Source organism: Thalassophryne amazonica, chromosome 1, assembly GCF_902500255.1.
Source record: "Thalassophryne amazonica chromosome 1, fThaAma1.1, whole genome shotgun sequence".
Lineage (NCBI taxonomy): Eukaryota > Metazoa > Chordata > Actinopteri > Batrachoidiformes > Batrachoididae > Thalassophryne > Thalassophryne amazonica.
The window spans coordinates 37885868-37904323 of record NC_047103.1 but is presented as its reverse complement, the minus strand read 5'-3'; the positions used below and the strand labels follow the sequence as shown (position 1 = coordinate 37904323).

The 18456-nt window shown below is 39.4% G+C and overlaps 1 protein-coding gene across 1 annotated transcript in view; it reads right to left on the bottom strand.

The window, feature by feature from the left end:
- Positions 1-18456, bottom strand: part of ptprn2 (protein tyrosine phosphatase receptor type N2) — a 471897-nt gene that overhangs the window by 21707 nt on the left and 431734 nt on the right. Inside the window, exons 13-15 of the mRNA XM_034168195.1 lie at positions 17746-17949; positions 11273-11420; positions 8133-8206 (exon numbers count right to left, since the gene is read on the bottom strand). Of these exons, the coding sequence (XP_034024086.1) occupies positions 8133-8206; positions 11273-11420; positions 17746-17949 (426 nt within the window). The remainder of the gene's footprint in view (positions 1-8132; positions 8207-11272; positions 11421-17745; positions 17950-18456) is intronic.

The window sequence follows — 18456 nt, the reverse complement described above, 5'->3', positions numbered from 1 at the left end:
GGCTTTTTACACGAGGAGACTGAATGCTGAGGTGCGACATAATGACACGGGAGACTTGATTTGAAGGATGTGAGTGAGAGTTGATTGAGTAGGTGGTGGCTGGGTCTGGTTGATCAAATGGAATTTTAATACACACCCTCAAGTGCAAGATGTGGAAAAGCAGGGGAAAATGATTTTTGTCAGAAGGATGGGCGGGGGTTTGTTTATTACACGTTGTACTTAGATTATAGTGATAGACAAGAGAATAGCACATATTTCACAGTCCATGTAGGGCTAGCAAGAATATTTATGGAAGGAATTATAAACACTGATATAAGAGCAATAAGCTGCACTTCGTTTTTAAAAAATAAAGTGTGGATGATTAAGTTCTATGCAGATCTACATACAAACCATAACTATCCCAGCAAAACTACAGAGAACTATGTTGCACAAATCTTAATCATAAGAGGTATGAGTTCTGTGGCCAACAAGAAACAAAATTCCCAGTTTGATACAAAGGCAACATCTGGTGCTGACAAATGAAGCCAACATGCAAATGCCAAACCTTGTAGTTCCTTGCATTTCCTCTTTAGGCTGGCTCCAAAAGCAAATCACTCCCCATAGAAACCCATGCTAAAATCTCCACCTTTACAGCAGAATTAACATATTTAAAACCTGGTACAAAACCAGTTTGGTCTCTACAGCTAGTTTCTCCTCTTCATGACAACTGTACAGGGTGACTTTTTGTCCAACACAGTTTAAGCTATTATAAGCCATAAAATTATGAATAATTGGGGGTGTGGTCTCTTTGAGTGACAGCTAGTGTGTGCCAGTGAGTCCATGCAGCTACCTGCTAGTAGAGCAAGTTAGCAGTAACTGCTAGCTGCTCTAATCTTGACTGTGTTTGTCCTTTACTACAAATATCTGCGACAGTACAACTTGCTGTGTACTAACAGATCATCGAAGAAGGCTGTTCGAGTATTTTTCTTGAGTGAAATTTTAGTATCAGTTAACTTCTATATTAACACCGTCCGCACTAATTAGGAGGTACTGATATCTTGGTCACGTCATCTCCACTTTTAATCCACGGTTACTGAGACAATATGCTGGTCCTAATTTTTAATACCTGCACTCAAGTGAGCCACAATGAAAACCACTACCCAGTCTACAAGAAATATGCATTAATAAAACACCCAAACCAAGATTAGTCAATTAGCTTTCACTTGTTTTGCAATTCTGAGATGGGGAGCGTGTGCAGGCTGCCTTTGTCCCACTGGTCTCGTGCGTGCTCCACCTCTTTATCCATTCATGCGCTGGCCAGGAGTTATGACATTTGGGGAGGTGATGGTCTAGTGGTTAAGGCGTTGGGCTTGACACCAGAAGATCCTCGGTTCAAATCTCAGCCTGACTGGAAAATTACTAAGTGCCCTTGGGCAAAGACCTTAATCCCCCAGTTGCTCCCGGTGTGTAGTGGGTGCCTTGTATGGCAGCACCCTCACATCGGGATGAATGTGAGGCATTATTGTAAAGCGCTTTGAACATCTGATGCAGATGGAAAAGCGCTATTCAAATGCAGTCCATTTACCATTTTGCAATTGGCCCGCCTGAGATTAAAGCCGGCACTGTACGTGACATCACAAAGCATTTTGTCTAGTAGACATACATACTATTTATTTATTTATTTATTTATTATTTGCACTGAGGATCAACATGTCAAATGCATCTACTAACTTAATAACTTAATAACAACCACTTTTACATTTCACTTAAATTTTTAGTTGAGGAATTTCTGCTCTTTTGGGCTTATCGGTCTGACTCATGGACCTTCACAGTTAGCATTAAAGGGAAGTTAATGTAAGAACTTTCTTTTTACTCTCATATTTGTAATAATGATTTAGAATCTCTTGCTTTATAAAATAAATGGATTCATTTTAGGGCAGCACGGTGGCTTAGTGGTTAACACTGTTGCCTCACAGCAAGAAGGTCATGGGTTCAATTCCCACCTGTGGCCTTTCTGTGTTGAGTTTGTGAGTTCTTCTTGTGTTTGCGTGAGTCCTCTCTGGGTGCTCCGGCTTCCTCCCACATCCAAAGACACACAGGTTAGGTGGATTGGCTTTAAACTGTCTGTAGGTGTGTGAATGTGTTTGTCTATATGTGGCCCTGCGACAGACTGACCTGCTGTCCAGGGTGTACCCTGCCTCACGCTCTATGACTGCTGGGATGGGCTCCAGTCCCCCGCGACCCTTAATTGGAGTAAGTGGTTGAAGATGAGCAAGTGGATTCATTTGAGATAATTTGCAAATGTACTGTTTTTGCTAATTATTCAGTCCTGTATGCTGTATTTTCATTGTTGTAGATAATAATGTAACATAACTCTTAGTTTAATGTGGATATGATTTTCTGAAAACATTTTTACTAAAAAATACCCTATATTAGTGACCGACTGATACGGGTTTTTCAATGTTGGATGCCGATATTTAGAGGGCAGACAATGATTTCTTAGTTTTTTATTTTTAACAAATTTGCAAAAATGTAAAAAAAAATATATATTTTTCACATTGTCATTATGGGGTATTGTGTGTAGAATATTGAGGAAAAAATCTATTTAATCCATTTTGGAATAAGGATGCAACATAACAAAATGTGGAAAAAGTGAAGTGCTGTGAATACTTTCCACATGCACAGTATAAAACCGATATCTTTTTTGTGTGGGGTGGGGTTGAGGGGAGCACAGGTATGATGAATCCCAATGCATCATTGGAGTGGGGATGCCTGTGTGCTCCAATCTTCACCATGAGGACAATTGTCTGTCTGACACTATGCAATATTTCTACCTTACAGACAGTAAAATGTTTCAATGAAATTCTGTGTTTCAGCACTTCCCAGAATGCACTGTGGTGCAAGCAGAGTTCCGCTGTCTTACAGCACATGGAAACAATGACAAAGCAAGGATGTGGATGGTGTTAATTTAGTGAGTTCAAGGGCAATTATGATGATTATATGCTACCCCAAGTTGAGAGGGCATCTAGAGGAGGTGTAGCACTTGTGATGGACTTCTGCTGTGCCCCAATGTTGTCTTATTGTCCATGTTTCATGAGATGTGTTTACACTGAGTGCTGAGCTCCTGACACTGGAACTCAGGTGAAACCGACCTCTCATGTGAGTCATGGACCGCGAGATGGCGCGAGATTCACAACTGTGAAACACCGAATGGATGAAGCAGACTCACTCAAGTCGGTACACCACGAACACCAAACTAACTTTATGCATTTTCTCACTAAATGAAATGGAATGGAATTATATAGAAAGCAAACCTTACATATGTTATTAAGAGCAGCAAAAAAAAAAAGAACTTTATTGAGCTTTGAAAGTGTGGCGTTTAAGTATGACTTCTTTGGTTATGTACAGGGATGCACATAAACATCACTGATGCACAGCAGAAGGAAACACTTTTCAGTCATTGCTTTCCTCTTATGAAGCGCTTCCTACTGACCATTATTTATTTTTAGCATGCACAAGCACCATGAGTACCAGTTATGTGCATGCCTGGTTATGTAGTCATTTAGTATTCATGTCTGCTCATGCAATGGTGAAATTAATGCAGGGGTTGCAGGGATGATCTCCAGCACTGTTCCACAGCCATATTAACTGGGATGACTGTCTGTCTGTGGTATCTGCATACTTTTTTGCTTAATCAGCCGTGTGAGCATTTTAATTGGCCGATGCTGGTTATGAAAAAATGGCAATAATCCGCTCGGCTGATTAATCGATTGACCACTGCACTGTAGACATAGAGGTGATGCATTTTCACCATTTTCAGGTTTCTAACAAACAGCCTGCTTCAATGCCTGTGTAACTTGTCATGTCCACCAAAAGGAGGAGGAGCAGGAGTTCCTTCAGGCCATACAGGTGTGTCACAGTGAATATAGACTGACTCAATGGGCATGGGAGTTCAGAATCAGATTTAAGACTCTATCTTAATGATCTGTAGTGCATGGTCTCAAGCAAAGGACTTGTATTTAGTCACATAATTAGACATGGGCCTGTTTTTGGCATAAACAGCTAACTGATCATCTGCAGAGGAATGGTCTATTTGAAGAGTTTCAGTCAGGTTTTAGAATTCATCATAGTACAGAAACAGCATTAGTGAAGGTTACAAATGATCTTCTTATGGCCTCGGACAGTGGACTCATCTCTGTGCTTGTTCTGTTAGACCTCAGTGCTGCTTTTGATACTGTTGACCATAAAATTTTATTACAGAGATTAGAGCATGCCATAGGTATTAAAGGCACTGCGCTGCGGTGGTTTGAATCATATTTGTCTAATAGATTACAATTTGTTCATGTAAATGGGGAATCTTCTTCACAGACTAAAGTTAATTATGGAGTTCCACAAGGTTCTGTGCTAGGACCAATTTTATTCACTTTATATATGCTTCCCTTAGGCAGTATTATTAGACGGTATTGCTTAAATTTTCATTGTTACGCAGATGATACCCAGCTTTATCTATCCATGAAGCCAGACGACACACACCAATTAGCTAAACTGCAGGATTGTCTTACAGACATAAAGACATGGATGACCTCTAATTTCCTGCTTTTAAACTCAGATAAAACTGAAGTTATTGTACTTGGCCCCACAAATCTTAGAAACATGGTGTCTAACCAGATTCTTACTCTGGATGGCATTACCCTGACCTCTAGTAATACTGTGAGAAATCTTGGAGTCATTTTTGATCAGGATATGTCATTCAAAGCGCATATTAAACAAATATGTAGGACTGCTTTTTTGCATTTACGCAATATCTCTAAAATCAGAAAGGTCTTGTCTCAGAGTGATGCTGAAAAACTAATTCATGCATTTATTTCCTCTAGGCTGGACTATTGTAATTCATTATTATCAGGTTGTCCTAAAAGTTCCCTAAAAAGCCTTCAGTTAATTCAAAATGCTGCAGCTAGAGTGCTGACGGGGACTAGAAGGAGAGAGCATATCTCACCCATATTGGCCTCTCTTCATTGGCTTCCTGTTAATTCTAGAATAGAATTTAAAATTCTTCTTCTTACTTATAAGGTTTTGAATAATCAGGTCCCTTCTTATCTTAGGGACCTCGTAGTACCATATCACCCCAATAGAGCGCTTCGCTCTCAGACTGCAGGCTTACTTGTTGTTCCTAGGGTTTGTAAGAGTAGAATGGGAGGCAGAGCCTTCAGCTTTCAGGCTCCTCTCCTGTGGAACCAGCTCCCAATTCAGATCAGGGAGACAGACACCCTCTCTACTTTTAAGATTAGGCTTAAAACTTTCCTTTTTGCTAAAGCTTATAGTTAGGGCTGGATCAGGTGACCCTGAACCATCCCTTAGTTATGCTGCTATAGACGTAGACTGCTGGGGGGTTCCCATGATGCACTGTTTCTTTCTCTTTTTGCTCTGTATGCACCACTCTGCATTTAATCATTAGTGATCGATCTCTGCTCCCCTCCACAGCATGTCTTTTTCCTGGTTCTCTCCCTCAGCCCCAACCAGTCCCAGCAGAAGACTGCCCCTCCCTGAGCCTGGTTCTGCTGGAGGTTTCTTCCTGTTAAAAGGGAGTTTTTCCTTCCCACTGTAGCCAAGTGCTTGCTCACAGGGGGTCGTTTTGACCGTTGGGGTTTTACATCATTATTGTATGGCCTTGCCTTACAATATAAAGCGCCTTGGGGCAACTGTTTGTTGTGATTTGGCGCTATATAAAAAAAAAATTGATTGATTGATTGATTGATAACATGAAAGACACCAAACCAAGAGAAAACTGCACCCATATCTGCTACATTTAATAATTAGATAGCAAACCCTTAGAAGTGAAAGGTTTCCTGTCGAGGAAAGGCTTCTGAGTGGGAGCAGCCACAGTCCACCACAGCTCCCTGAGGTGAAGCATTACAGCGCTTCCTGCAACACCACCTCCTCATTCAACCACCAGAACTCTCCTACATATCTTACCAAGTGTGCATGCACACACACACACACAAACACACACACACACACACAGAGCCCATAGTCTTCCATGGTATATGTCACGGGTGGTAAGGTTAGACCTTTTCTTTGTGAAGCGCCTTGGGGTGATTTATGTTGTGATTTGGTGCTATATAAATAAGATGAAGTATAAAATGAGCCATTTCAGGCCTAAATGCTGCCAACAACTGTGTTGTTCCTACATGATCTGGCAGAGTTTTTTGCACTTTGAGGATAAAATGAAATTCCAACCAAATGTAGTTACTTTAAAACATCAATATAAACAGATTTTGGACATTATGACCCCTTTAATAGTCATTGTCCAACAAGGAGAAGCTTCAGCACCTGTCGAAACCAGATGTAATTATTTTAAAACTGTCGACAATAGTAGGTGTCACATAAGTGACTGAAAATGTTTGTTTAACACTTCCACATAGTGAGTACAGCCTTTCTACTGAAGAAAGGTCACAAAAGCACAGACAAACAGAGAACACTGTGCTTGTTAGCCTTCAATTAGTCACAACCTTGTTACTTCTACTCTCAGTTCAACCTTCCTGGTTGAGATTCCCCACAACACCAACAACAAAAAAACCCTTTCAGAATTAAAAAGCGTGGCGCTGTCAAATATTTGAGTTGCCACTCATTTCGCCAATCTCAAGGATGCAGACACGCTGTAGTGGTGCAACAGCACTTCTGCATGAATGCTAAAGTGCAAACTTGAAAGAATCGTCCTGCCTTTCTGATGTCCTCCCCTTTCCATTGTGAGAAGAAGAGAGATGAAACCAAATGGCAAAGAAGCACTTGGTGTGAAGTCAAATAACTTCTGTGAAATCCTTTCCACATATATAAATTACTGGAAAACATCCCACCTGTTTAGCAGTGCCTTATTTAGACGTGTAGGAGCTGAATGTCCGAATGAGAAAATTTGGAAACAAGAGATGAATAAAACAAGTAGGAATTGGACGAGCTGCACACCTTTGGACATCAGCACAAGGAGAAAAAATAAAACAAAACAAAACATTTATTCCACAGCAGAGTTCGCCCTCACAGTAATGATGCTGCACATCTGGGACAACGTTAGCCATTTGTGTCCGCACGCTAATTGTTCCCGATGCAGCTGTCGCCTGCTGCTTTGCAGGACAATCAGATCTCCCCTTGACTTGCCTCTCTGACCCCAGAGTCCCCAAAAGAGACAACACATTATTTATTCGTAGGCCACCGACCCCAAGCTAACGAGAAGGAAGAAGCTGGGTTGACAGACATAATTATCATAGTTTTGCTGGACTCAGCCAGAGGTCCGTTTAGTGGTGTAATTATTGTGTGTTCATCTGCACGCCACTGCATCCACCATTCTTCAACTGTTTCTCCACCTCTTTTCAACTGCACTGCAACAGCCATGGTCGATTTGAGTTCATACCACTTCTGTAAGCCTTTTACTTCAAACCAGCCATTTGATAGATCAGCTTTAGTTAGTGTTCCAATATGACTAGTTAAGATGGTAAAAGCCACATTACAACATTGTTTAAAGAAGCAGAAAACCCTTCTTAATAATCCATTAGTGAAAACTCTAAAAGACTTCATTGTTTGTTCCTGAAAAGCAACTGGGCTTTTAATGTAGCTGTGTAACCCCCCCCCCCCACACACACACACACACTCCTTCCCACGACTCATCTATCTCTTCAGAAATGTTGGCACTGTATTAGAAATGCATAGTCTCCTGCCCGCTTTGATGGAATCCCTCTCCAGCAGCCTCAGGGGAAATCAAGACTGGTAATGTTTGGGGGGGTTAAAAAAAACCTTAGCCCTTTACAACACTGAAATCTTTCTGGATTTGTGTGGGAGCTTTATTTGTTTAGTCAAAAATAATACATAATTCTTTTTACTGCACGAGAAAAGAATGAGAAAAACGGCATCTCCAAGGGGCGCCCGTTTTGAAAGCAGTGAAAGCAGCAATGTGATTTAACAAGACAAAGAAACCACTGAGGCTCGTAGCACCAAGAACAAAGTTAAAGAAAAGATCAATGTACTGTGATCAAAGATAAGCACTTAGAAACTTCTTTTATCTCAAAGTAACATCCAAACACAACAGGTGCTGGTTGTACAAAAAGTCTGCAGAGACAACAGATATTAGTCACAATGTGGAGCCGTAATGAATACCCAATACTCACTATTGGACTGGCATTGATGTAATCAGAGTTGCTGTGGTTATTCTCCGCTTTCAAGGTGATCCTGGAGTGATCGTCTGTAATGGAGATGCATTATTCATGAATGCTTTATATTATATATATATATATATATATATATATATATATATATATATATATATATATATATATATATATATATATATATATATATACATTTCTCCTCTCAGACAATAATAACAGAATTTTAAACAGCAACAGAGGAATATGAATGTGAAGGGACTGTAATTTCACCAGACTTTCATCATACACACAATATTCTAAAGTCCTGATGGCTCCTCCTTCCATAAGGGAAGAGTCAAGTGAAATAAAAAAGAAACTGATCTCAAGTCTGCAAGCAGTAACTCTTAAAGTGCTGTTTCCTTTAAGCAAGTGAATTTTGTTTTCAGTAAAGTTTCACATTCTGCAGCACTTTTCTTGAGCAAATTTACTTTAAATTAACACTTATCACTCTAGCAACATAATCTCATTTGATTAAAGACAAGTCTTAACATACGTTTAAACATATAACAGCAGTTAATGATTCAACAGTAGCTCTTGCAATTCATTAATGAGCTTGTTTTAAGTTTGTTGTGAAGATTACATCTTTGTTCAGCAAGAATTGGTTGTAATAAGAGGAAGAAACCATCAGATTTTGTGATGATCAATATGTGAACCAAGCAGTTTTTACACAACTGAAATACTAACATAGTGGGGTGGCATAGCAAAACAATTGTTGTTTTGTGATAGATTTAAAAAGGAATAGTTTGCAGTTAAAATAGTTAAAATGCTATTAACTGGTTAATATAATTTAAAAAAGGAATAGTTTGCACCATCTGTCATGCTTAGTTATCATGTTACAGGGTAACATGTCATACGTCATAGAATCCAATGGACATCAACCTTGTTTGACCTTTACTTTGGAGACCAAACATTCAACACAATCAAAACTATTCCATTCCTTAATCCTTTTATTTCAACCAATAATTAGCAACTTTAACTTTTGGCCCCTGTACAAACTGAAACTGATCTTTGTCACCATTTTTGCCATTTTTCCCCCCCTAACTCCATGGAATTCAGTCATAGATAGTCCAAACTATACCTTTTATGATCAGACAAATAATGTGGTATTGTTTTCAACATGACTGGAGCATTTTTAAATTTAGACCCCTGTGTAATTCTTTATTGACCCCTGTAGCTCATTAGAGGTCAGCTCCAGGATGGCTCCATATCTGAAAATAAACATTAATTAATTTAGAATAGGTGTGCCTAATTCCATGATTTTATCACAAAATTAACAATTTTTTTTATGGAAACTTTAGCTAAGCTACACCACTATCATAAGAGGAGACACATGGCATGCTCTGCCAAGATGTTGAGGTCGACTGATGACTGAACGTGGAAGGTAATAATGGAACTGTGCAAAGAAAGACAGCCAGCAACACCTTCATACTATTAGCTACAAAATACACCAGCTACTCCACATGAGTTTTATAGTGTGTGAATATCAACTTTCTTCTGCCAAGCACAGGTGGTATACAGCCAGAACAGAAAAATTAACATCCCCCAATTGGTGTGAAATTTGTTTTTACTCAAAAGTATTTATCATATCAACACCAATGCAGGTATATTTACTCCACATGAGGTACCATTTTTATGAAAAAGAAGTTTATGCTTAATTACCATCAGTGACATAAAGCTGAACTATATTACAATAATTAGCCCTACTCTTCAGTATGTCATTTTTTGCAAATATCACTCATGTGGCAACAGGTAGTATTCCAAATAAGGCACCAGTGATGTGAATATAAATGTTCCACTGCAAAGCTCTGTAAGATACAGCTGTAATTTAAAAATGACACTAGATTCTTTAGTACCGCAACATGTAGTCCACATGATGTACCCCTGTGGTGTAAATATGAATTTCATACTGTTACGTTCTGGCAAGGTATAGCCAGAACTAACAAATTAATTGAGTCTCTTTAGAGTGAAAATCTATGCAAATATTATATCAAAATTCCTATGGCAACATGTTCACTTCATTAGTTACCTCTGGTCTAAATATGAACCTCCCACTGCTGAGATAAAACCAGAATTTAAAGATGAAGCTTTTGTCATTAGTGTCATATTTACGCAAATATCTTAGCAACACTCATGTGCTAACATATACTCCACATCAGGGACATATTATGTGGATATGAACAAAACACTTGCTAAGTGTTGGTGAGACATAGCCATAACTATTAAAAAGGATAATAAATAAATTAAAAAATATCTTGTTTCATTTATGTGAAGATTTATGCAAATGTCACAGCCACATTAATACTTATGGCAAATATAAATATAATATAAATATAAAACTGCCCCCACTCAGTACTATTGCGATATAGTGGGTCCCAAAAGATCAGCATTCTAGAGCTTAGAGAAGTGGCCATGCTACCAGATGGTCATTGGTTCGATTCCCCAATCAGACAGATGGGAATTTAGGGATTAATGTCTATGTACCCTTGACCATGGACCTTAAGCAGTAACTTGTTCTTGGTGTGCATCTGAGCACTTTGCATGCGGACGTCCAGACGTCATTGTGTGAGTGGATGTGAGGCATCATTGTAAAGCACTTTAAGTACCTGCATCAGATGGAAAAGCACTTCAGAAATGTAATCCATTTACCATTTTATCCTATTTCCATCATTAACAAAAATGTATGCATAGAACCTCCCCCAAATCTAATCAGATCACCTTCCTGTGGGTGATCTATGTTGTTAATATCAAATGTCTGTCTTATTGATCTTGTGTTATGTTCACAAAAATGTGACCGTACATAACAACATGATTCTATGCACATAGTGATGGGACAGTTAAAAAAAAAAAAGGGGGGGGGGGGCGGTGGGAAGTGGATGCAGTGGCCTAAAGGTTGGAACCTAATGACCAGAGGGTTGTAATTTCAACCTGTGATGACAAATGGGGAGGAGAAACCATTCCACTGCTACTACTCCAACAGAACTGCTCAGTGGCCAGCAGACTGTGAACACCTTCCAGGTGTGAATGGGAAACAGTTGTCAAAACAGTGTGTATCTGTCCAAATAAATGTTATGTAAAAAACAAAAAATCCAAACAGAACTCACATACAACCACAGCGTCTGGGCGGTTCCTCTTGGAGTTCTGGTCACCTCGGCCCACACTGCAGGCCCCGGGCTCTGCTTGGTATGAACACAGGGCCTCCCACTCTCGTTCTAGTCGGTTCTTGTTCTTCAAGTGGTCCTCCATGTATGACTAGAGGAATACAAACACAATCTCACATTCAATTTGAAACAACAAGTCAAAACAACAGAAAACAAAAGTGCATTTCTGGCAAAATACAGCAGTATAGACAAATCCACCGTGTTTGGATTAAGAAACATGGGCAAAAAAAAAATCACTTCTGTGATATCAGACAACCTGGTATTTCTGGTTTTCTCACATGTTAACTGTTCAGGAGAAGCCAACTGATATGTAAACAATCAACCCTCAACAATGGAGCCTCACCTTAAAAGCTGCGATCAAGTGATATTATTGTTGTAATATAGAATAACAACACAAAAGCTGATAATCGAGGTGAGGAAGGTGTACATTAATACATTAATACGACTGTGAGTATTTGGCTGTGTGTGTGTGTGTGTGTGTGTGTGTGTGTGTGTGTGCAGGGGCGGGGGGTCTAAAATTTAGACTCGTGAAAGGTTTGTCTGCATTGAAAATACTTCAGGAGTGTTTCAATCACGTCCCTCACTGCTTGCACAGCCGCTGATAAGATTGTCTGCATTTAAGCCGCAGCTCGGAGAAGACAAAATTGAATTCACTGGAGACACAAAGATGGAAAAAGAGAAGGGGGAGGAGTCAGTGTATGTGCGTGTGTTCGAAAACCAGGGCAAGTCTTGGGGAGCTGAGAGGATGCAGCTGGCACGAGGTGTCTTTTTTCTTTCCCCCTCCACTATTCCTCCTGTCTTGCGGCTCCCCTCTCGACGGGGTTAAATGGTTTAGTCTGCTATTGTGTGAAGCAGAAGATTACAGACTCATAAACTGATGTCAGGGATCATCTGGCTAATACAATGAAAATGATACCCAGATGTTGTTGCTTTTTATCCTATATTAAAAGGCGGTATAGGTAGGCTGAGATGAGAGGTGACACTCTATTGTTACACTGACTTATTATTCCCGTCTGCCACTCAAAAGCAAAAAAATCCAATTCTTTCCATAACATATAAAATTCTAGATGACAATTGCAAATAAGCTTGTCCAGCATGTAACAGGCAATTATTCTTTGATGGCTCATCAAAGGGTATAAGAAGATGTATAAAAACATCAGAAATCCACCTCACAATGGAAATCAAAGTTCATTGTTAATCTGCACCAAAGGTGTCACTTAGCCCTTAAAAGCCACAATGAGAAAAAGAAAAGCAGCTGTGTTGATGCATGCAGCTGTATAATGAGAGAAGGTGACAGCACAATATGACCTACTAGTACTGGTGAAAAAAAAATACAATTCCCTTACATGGAGCCATATAGAAAGTGGGTTCACTGTAGTTTTCTTGCATGCATGCATATAAATTATCAACAAAATATACACTCTCATCACAAGTACCATGCTGCTATTTGCATGTGTGTGTTGTTGTGTGTGTCGCCCCCACAAACACACACAGTGGCATCTTCCAGGGAAAATGACAGCATGCCATTATGGCCACTTGACAGAGCCTGTCACTGCTATGCTCTTGTCACGCCGTACAAGTACTCTCTGCTTGCCAGCCTGACAGCATTCCACCTCCCCAACCAATATTACATCTCCATGTACTTGATACATTCACTCTGAATTGCATCCCATTCTATTCAAACGATGGCCCCCGAATCGATTGCATTCCAAATTCATATTTTCGCAGCTTAATGTGATGCAGCAGTGGGCCCTTATCAAGCCCTCCCGTTTCTAGGGGAGGCAGTGGACCATGTCGTATTCCAGAGACAGGGTAACGAAGGTTTAGTGAATGGGGGGATTATGTCTGCCAATCAGAGGGTTGGGATGGGAGGCCTGGGTGTCAGGGAGACAATGTCTAATCCTTCCTAAGCAGTCCCCTCAGCAGCAGAGGGTAGTGGGTGAAATTGGGATGAAGGGACAACCAGGGAAGCCAGACACAACAGGTAACACAACGAGCTCCACTGTCAAATTGAACTGAACAATACTGGTAACAGATTGCACTGGGAGCTTTATGATATGATAAACAGCGGTTATTGTGTGCGACTAAGAGGGGCAGTGAATTACTAAATGGTGTTTAGACAATGCTTTTGTTTTAAATAGAAGACAAATAGAGCTGCCTTTCCCAAACTTAAGAACACCGGGGTCCATTTTTAAATCTGAAAACTGTCCAGGCCAATCCAAAACACACACTCACAGTTTTGATCAATGCAAAAAAAAAACAACAACAACAAAAAAACCCAAAACAAAAAATACAAAAAATTCATAGCAAAACAAAACGTACAAAGAGTAATACACAAACATTTGTACACATTTCACTTGTTCATCACCTGGGAGGCTGTGATGACAACACCGAAAACAAGAAGCTGGAAATCAGTCTTAATATTGCTGTTATTCTAATTCTAACGTGTTTCTGAATGTTAAATGTGAAATGTGTGTTGTGCATGCATGTGGAAATTGGTCGAAATATGCACCAAGTGTCATGATTAACTTTTCTTATGGTGTCATATGAAATGCAGCGTGAGAATACGTTCACAAAGATAATATATATATATATATATATATATATATATATATATATATATATATATATATATATATATATATATAGTGTTAAACACAGTTAGATAAATGAACAGCACAATTTAAACCCCATGACTTTTATTATTATTATTATTATTATTATTATTATTATTATTATTAGTAGTAGTAGTAGTAGTATTACTACTAACTTGAAAAGTCTTTTTAAAATTCATTTTAATGACCTCTTATGGTGCATCTGCAGTATGATTGAGGCGCACCAGGGGGGTGCAGCCCCCATTTTGGGAATCACTACAATAGAGAATACATTCCTTCCTTCCTTCCTTCCTTCCTTTTTAAATATCTCGGAAATCAATAAAAGTTACAAATGGCAGAAAGTGTTTTTCCTTCGTTGACTTTATTTTATTGCACTCTGGGCAAAAAAGTTCATCAAAAAATTGAGAAATAACCACTGAAGCTAATGAGAAAGCCTCAAGCGACATCATTAGAGTCTTTTTTGGTGTAGGGAGGGATAATTTCATGACCTTACTTAGAACATGTGAAAAGCAGTTCAGTGCCTGAAAGCTAAGTGGAGGGCAAAAATGACCCAATGAGCTATTGCAGGAAGGTCAAAGATGTTTCTGCTCACATTCGAGAGACTTGTTCACTTCCCGTGGCCAGTTTAAACCTTTAACAAAGAACTGTTTCCTCACAAACAAACTAAGTATGTCTGAGAGGGAAAACAAATTGGGTACAGAAGTGAAGCTGCTGTGAGCTGTCCATGGTGCTGAAGAGACAACGCTGCAGCAATAGGCACAAAGACACACACACACACACACACACACACACACACACACACACACACACACACACACACACACACACACACACACACACACACACACACACGTTTCCACATCACATCTTTCCTGAAGTTTAAAATATTATTCAGTGGATATAGAAGGCAACAGACAGAGAGAGAAAGAGAAAATGGAAAATAAGATAGCAGAGGTGTGTCAAAGCTATAAGGATGACTCAGCACGCACAGGCATCCAATTTCGGTTTGGAATGTGGAGGTCGTTAAGCACGACTTTTTAAGTCTTGGGGTTAGCCACGCTGTGAGGTGCAATAATTGTAGTTCATTTATCCTGACAGCACCAGACGCTTGTTGTAACATAGTCTCTCTCTCTCTCGCTCTCTCTCTCGCTCTCTCTCTTTCTCTCTCTCTCTCTTTGTGTGTGCGAGTTTGTGTGATCGGGCCCCAGAAGGACCCACAGCATGTGTGCTTTGGAAAGCCTGGTATTCATCATCCTTCTCCACACGGTGTGAGCTCCAAAGAGTGAGAGAGCGAAGATGAGTCGAGAGATGGGGAAAATATAGGTCTGAGATCAGTGATAACAAGGCAATCTCACACATGGGTTCATGTGGGATGGTAGTGGAATTTTAAAGAAGAAGCCCCTATAGGACATTTTCATGTCAATCACCACATGAAAGAGAAGTAAAGGTTCCCATGTGTGTTACCTTTCAGTGCTGAGATGCTTGTATTGCTGCTGTAAAGAAACGTGGGGGTTAATAATAACGGCTCCTGGAAATGATGCACAGCGCCTCTTCTGTTGTTGCAGGGCTAAATGCATTTCTATTGTCAATGCATTCAAAAGGGGCTTCACAAACAAGGCTTGACGAGTGCAACAAAACCCATCTATTACCACCAATACAAGGCATTACTCAGATTCACTCTCATTTATTATAGCCTCCCAATATAAAAGCCAGACATGCAGTGTGATGAATGCTCTCACCATTAATGGAAACACTGCCAGGCATCTATCCATCTCCTTTATCAAGCTTGTCTCAAATGAATGAAGCAAAAGTTGCGCAAAATTAAAACAATCCATTGTGAGTATGTGTGTTACCTTTGGCAACAAAAAGCTTTCCAGAAAAAAATAATTAATTAATTAATAAAATCACTGCACATTTAAAGCTTTCACATGGCATTTAAATATTTGATATTTCACTTTTGAGCAGCTCTCCTCGTGCAAAATACATCAGGGTGTGGGGCAATGAGAATGACCAAGCAACAAAGAAGGATAAAGAGAGAAAATAACACAGTAGAGGGAGGAAAAAAAAAAGAAGAAATGAAGACAACAGAGCCAAGATAAAGTGAGAAGGAAAAAACAGCAGGAAGAGTTTTGGGAGAAAAGAAGGCAACAAAGCTAATGTTTTGAAGAGAATGAGGCGAGAGAGGGATGAAAAAGAGACATCGAAACAGATTAGCAGAGAAGAATGAAGATTTGCAGAGCCGAACCTACGGCCATGTTCATACACGAGCAGCAGATTACTGTAAGACCATAATAAAGAGATCCAAAGGACCACATGAGAGGCGTGGCCAGGAATAATTTTGTTTGAAGGGGTTCCACCGTGTATTTAACGTTGCCATTTTAGTGATTCAAGCATCCTATTCTTCAGCAAGTGTTTCATTCACTGTTTCAAGTATTTTGAAACAGTGAATCATGATGAAGCAATCGGTTTATCCAGTGTTTTAATGCATTATATGAAGTAAATCATTCATTTTGGGCTTTTTGCATAACAAAAATTATATATTCATTTATTCATTCATTTTCTATACGTGTTTATTCCAATTCACGGTCACAGGGGGGCTGGAGCCTATCCCAGCTGTCATTAGGCGAGAGGCAGGGTACATTCTGGACAGGCCGCCAGTCAATCGCAGGGCTGACACATAGACAGACGAACATATGCACACTTTCAGTCACACCTACAGCCAATTTAAAGTTTCCAGTTCACCTAACCTGCATGTCTTTGGAAGTAGGAGAAAACTACTGCACTCTGCAAGAACCCACACCAACACCGGGGAGAACATGCAAACTATATCTATATCTATTATATATATATATATATATATATAGAGAGAGAGAGAGAGAGAGAGAGAGAGAGAGAGAGAGAGAGAGAGAGAGAGAGAGAGAGAGAACAGCCAATTGATTAAAATATTGTATTGCGATGAATTGCATGTTGCCCATAGTTACCTTGCAATTAATCTCAAATTAATCACACATTTTTTAATCTTCAGACAAGCTACTTAATGTTTGTAATCTTTATTTAAAAAAAAAAACTTAATTTTTTATGTCTCATCAATTCCACTTAGTGTAGAATTGTAGTAGTAAAACAAGAACACAGTAATAGTGACTGAGTGATATTTTAGCTGTTAAAAATATATTAATTCTTCTTCTTATTATTGTTGCTGTATGTTAACAAGTACTTAAAATGTCTTCAAAAGTGAACCTTTACTCTAACGGGGTGGGGGGGAGTGCACTTTCAGCTCCCCTCTCTGGCTGCACACCTGGAGGATGACAGATGATTAGGAGAAAAAAAATATATGTTTTTGTGGAAACTGCTGCCTGACTGGCCAGGAGAAGGTTCACATCACTTTCACCATTCATCAGAAACAGACTTGGTGTGTATTTGATGTGATGTGGGATTTTTTAAATTTCGCTGTGGCGACTCTGAGCCTGATACCACTGCGTGCTTATGAAACTTGATTAGGCAGCCTATATGTGTGTGTGTGTGTGTCTGTTTATGGCAAATGCAAAGAATTTTGAGCAGCTTATGTAAATGCAATCTTTTTACCATTTGTAGAAAAGTGAATACTTTTCTGATTTAACAGGTTCATTTGGTCGAATTATATGTTTCACCCCACAGACATTTTTTTATTAAAAAAAATCCACAAGCCACACCCCAAGCAACTCACCTCTCACCTTCATTCCTCAATCACCACCTTTTTTAAGCACACAAATCACCACTCAATGTGTCTGAATTCAAAATCGATGCCGACTGCTCGTGTCTCACCAGTATCATGTGACCAGTGGAGATGTCCATGTTGGATGGGACCGGCTCTTCACACCAGGAGGAGGTGCTACTGCGGGTTGATGGGCTGGCAGCAGGACCATCACTGAACTGTGATGATACGCTGTTGAGCCGTGAGTGGCGCACCGTCTCGGGCCGCTCAACTCGCTCTGATGTCCGGATTGCCATACGCTGGCGACACAGCTCCTGCAAATTCAAGGAGATGACGGTGAAGCACTTGATCATCAAGAAATCATGAGATTTTTCAACCTTACAAGATCTCATGTCATCTTTTTATACACAAGAAAATAGCTGTACATACATAAATTACCAAGTAACACCTGGATGTTGCACAGTAACTGTACTCATTGCACAAAAATGGCTCTTTTAGACGTCAAACCTATTTGTACCGTAAATCTTGTACAAAAATAATCATTGGTACAGAATGCCTCTGTTTTCCCAAAACATAAGAGAACAAAAGAATATCATGGTGGTTACTATTGTAAATATAATACAACATATTCATAACAAATACACACATTTAAAAATGCATTGACAAAGCTGTATAACATAATTTTCTGTTTTGACAGATATCAGCAAGTTTTAATAAAACTCATTTTCTCCAACTGCTTCAAGGGTACACACACGTATATATATATATATATATATATATATATATATATATATATATATATATATATATATATATATATA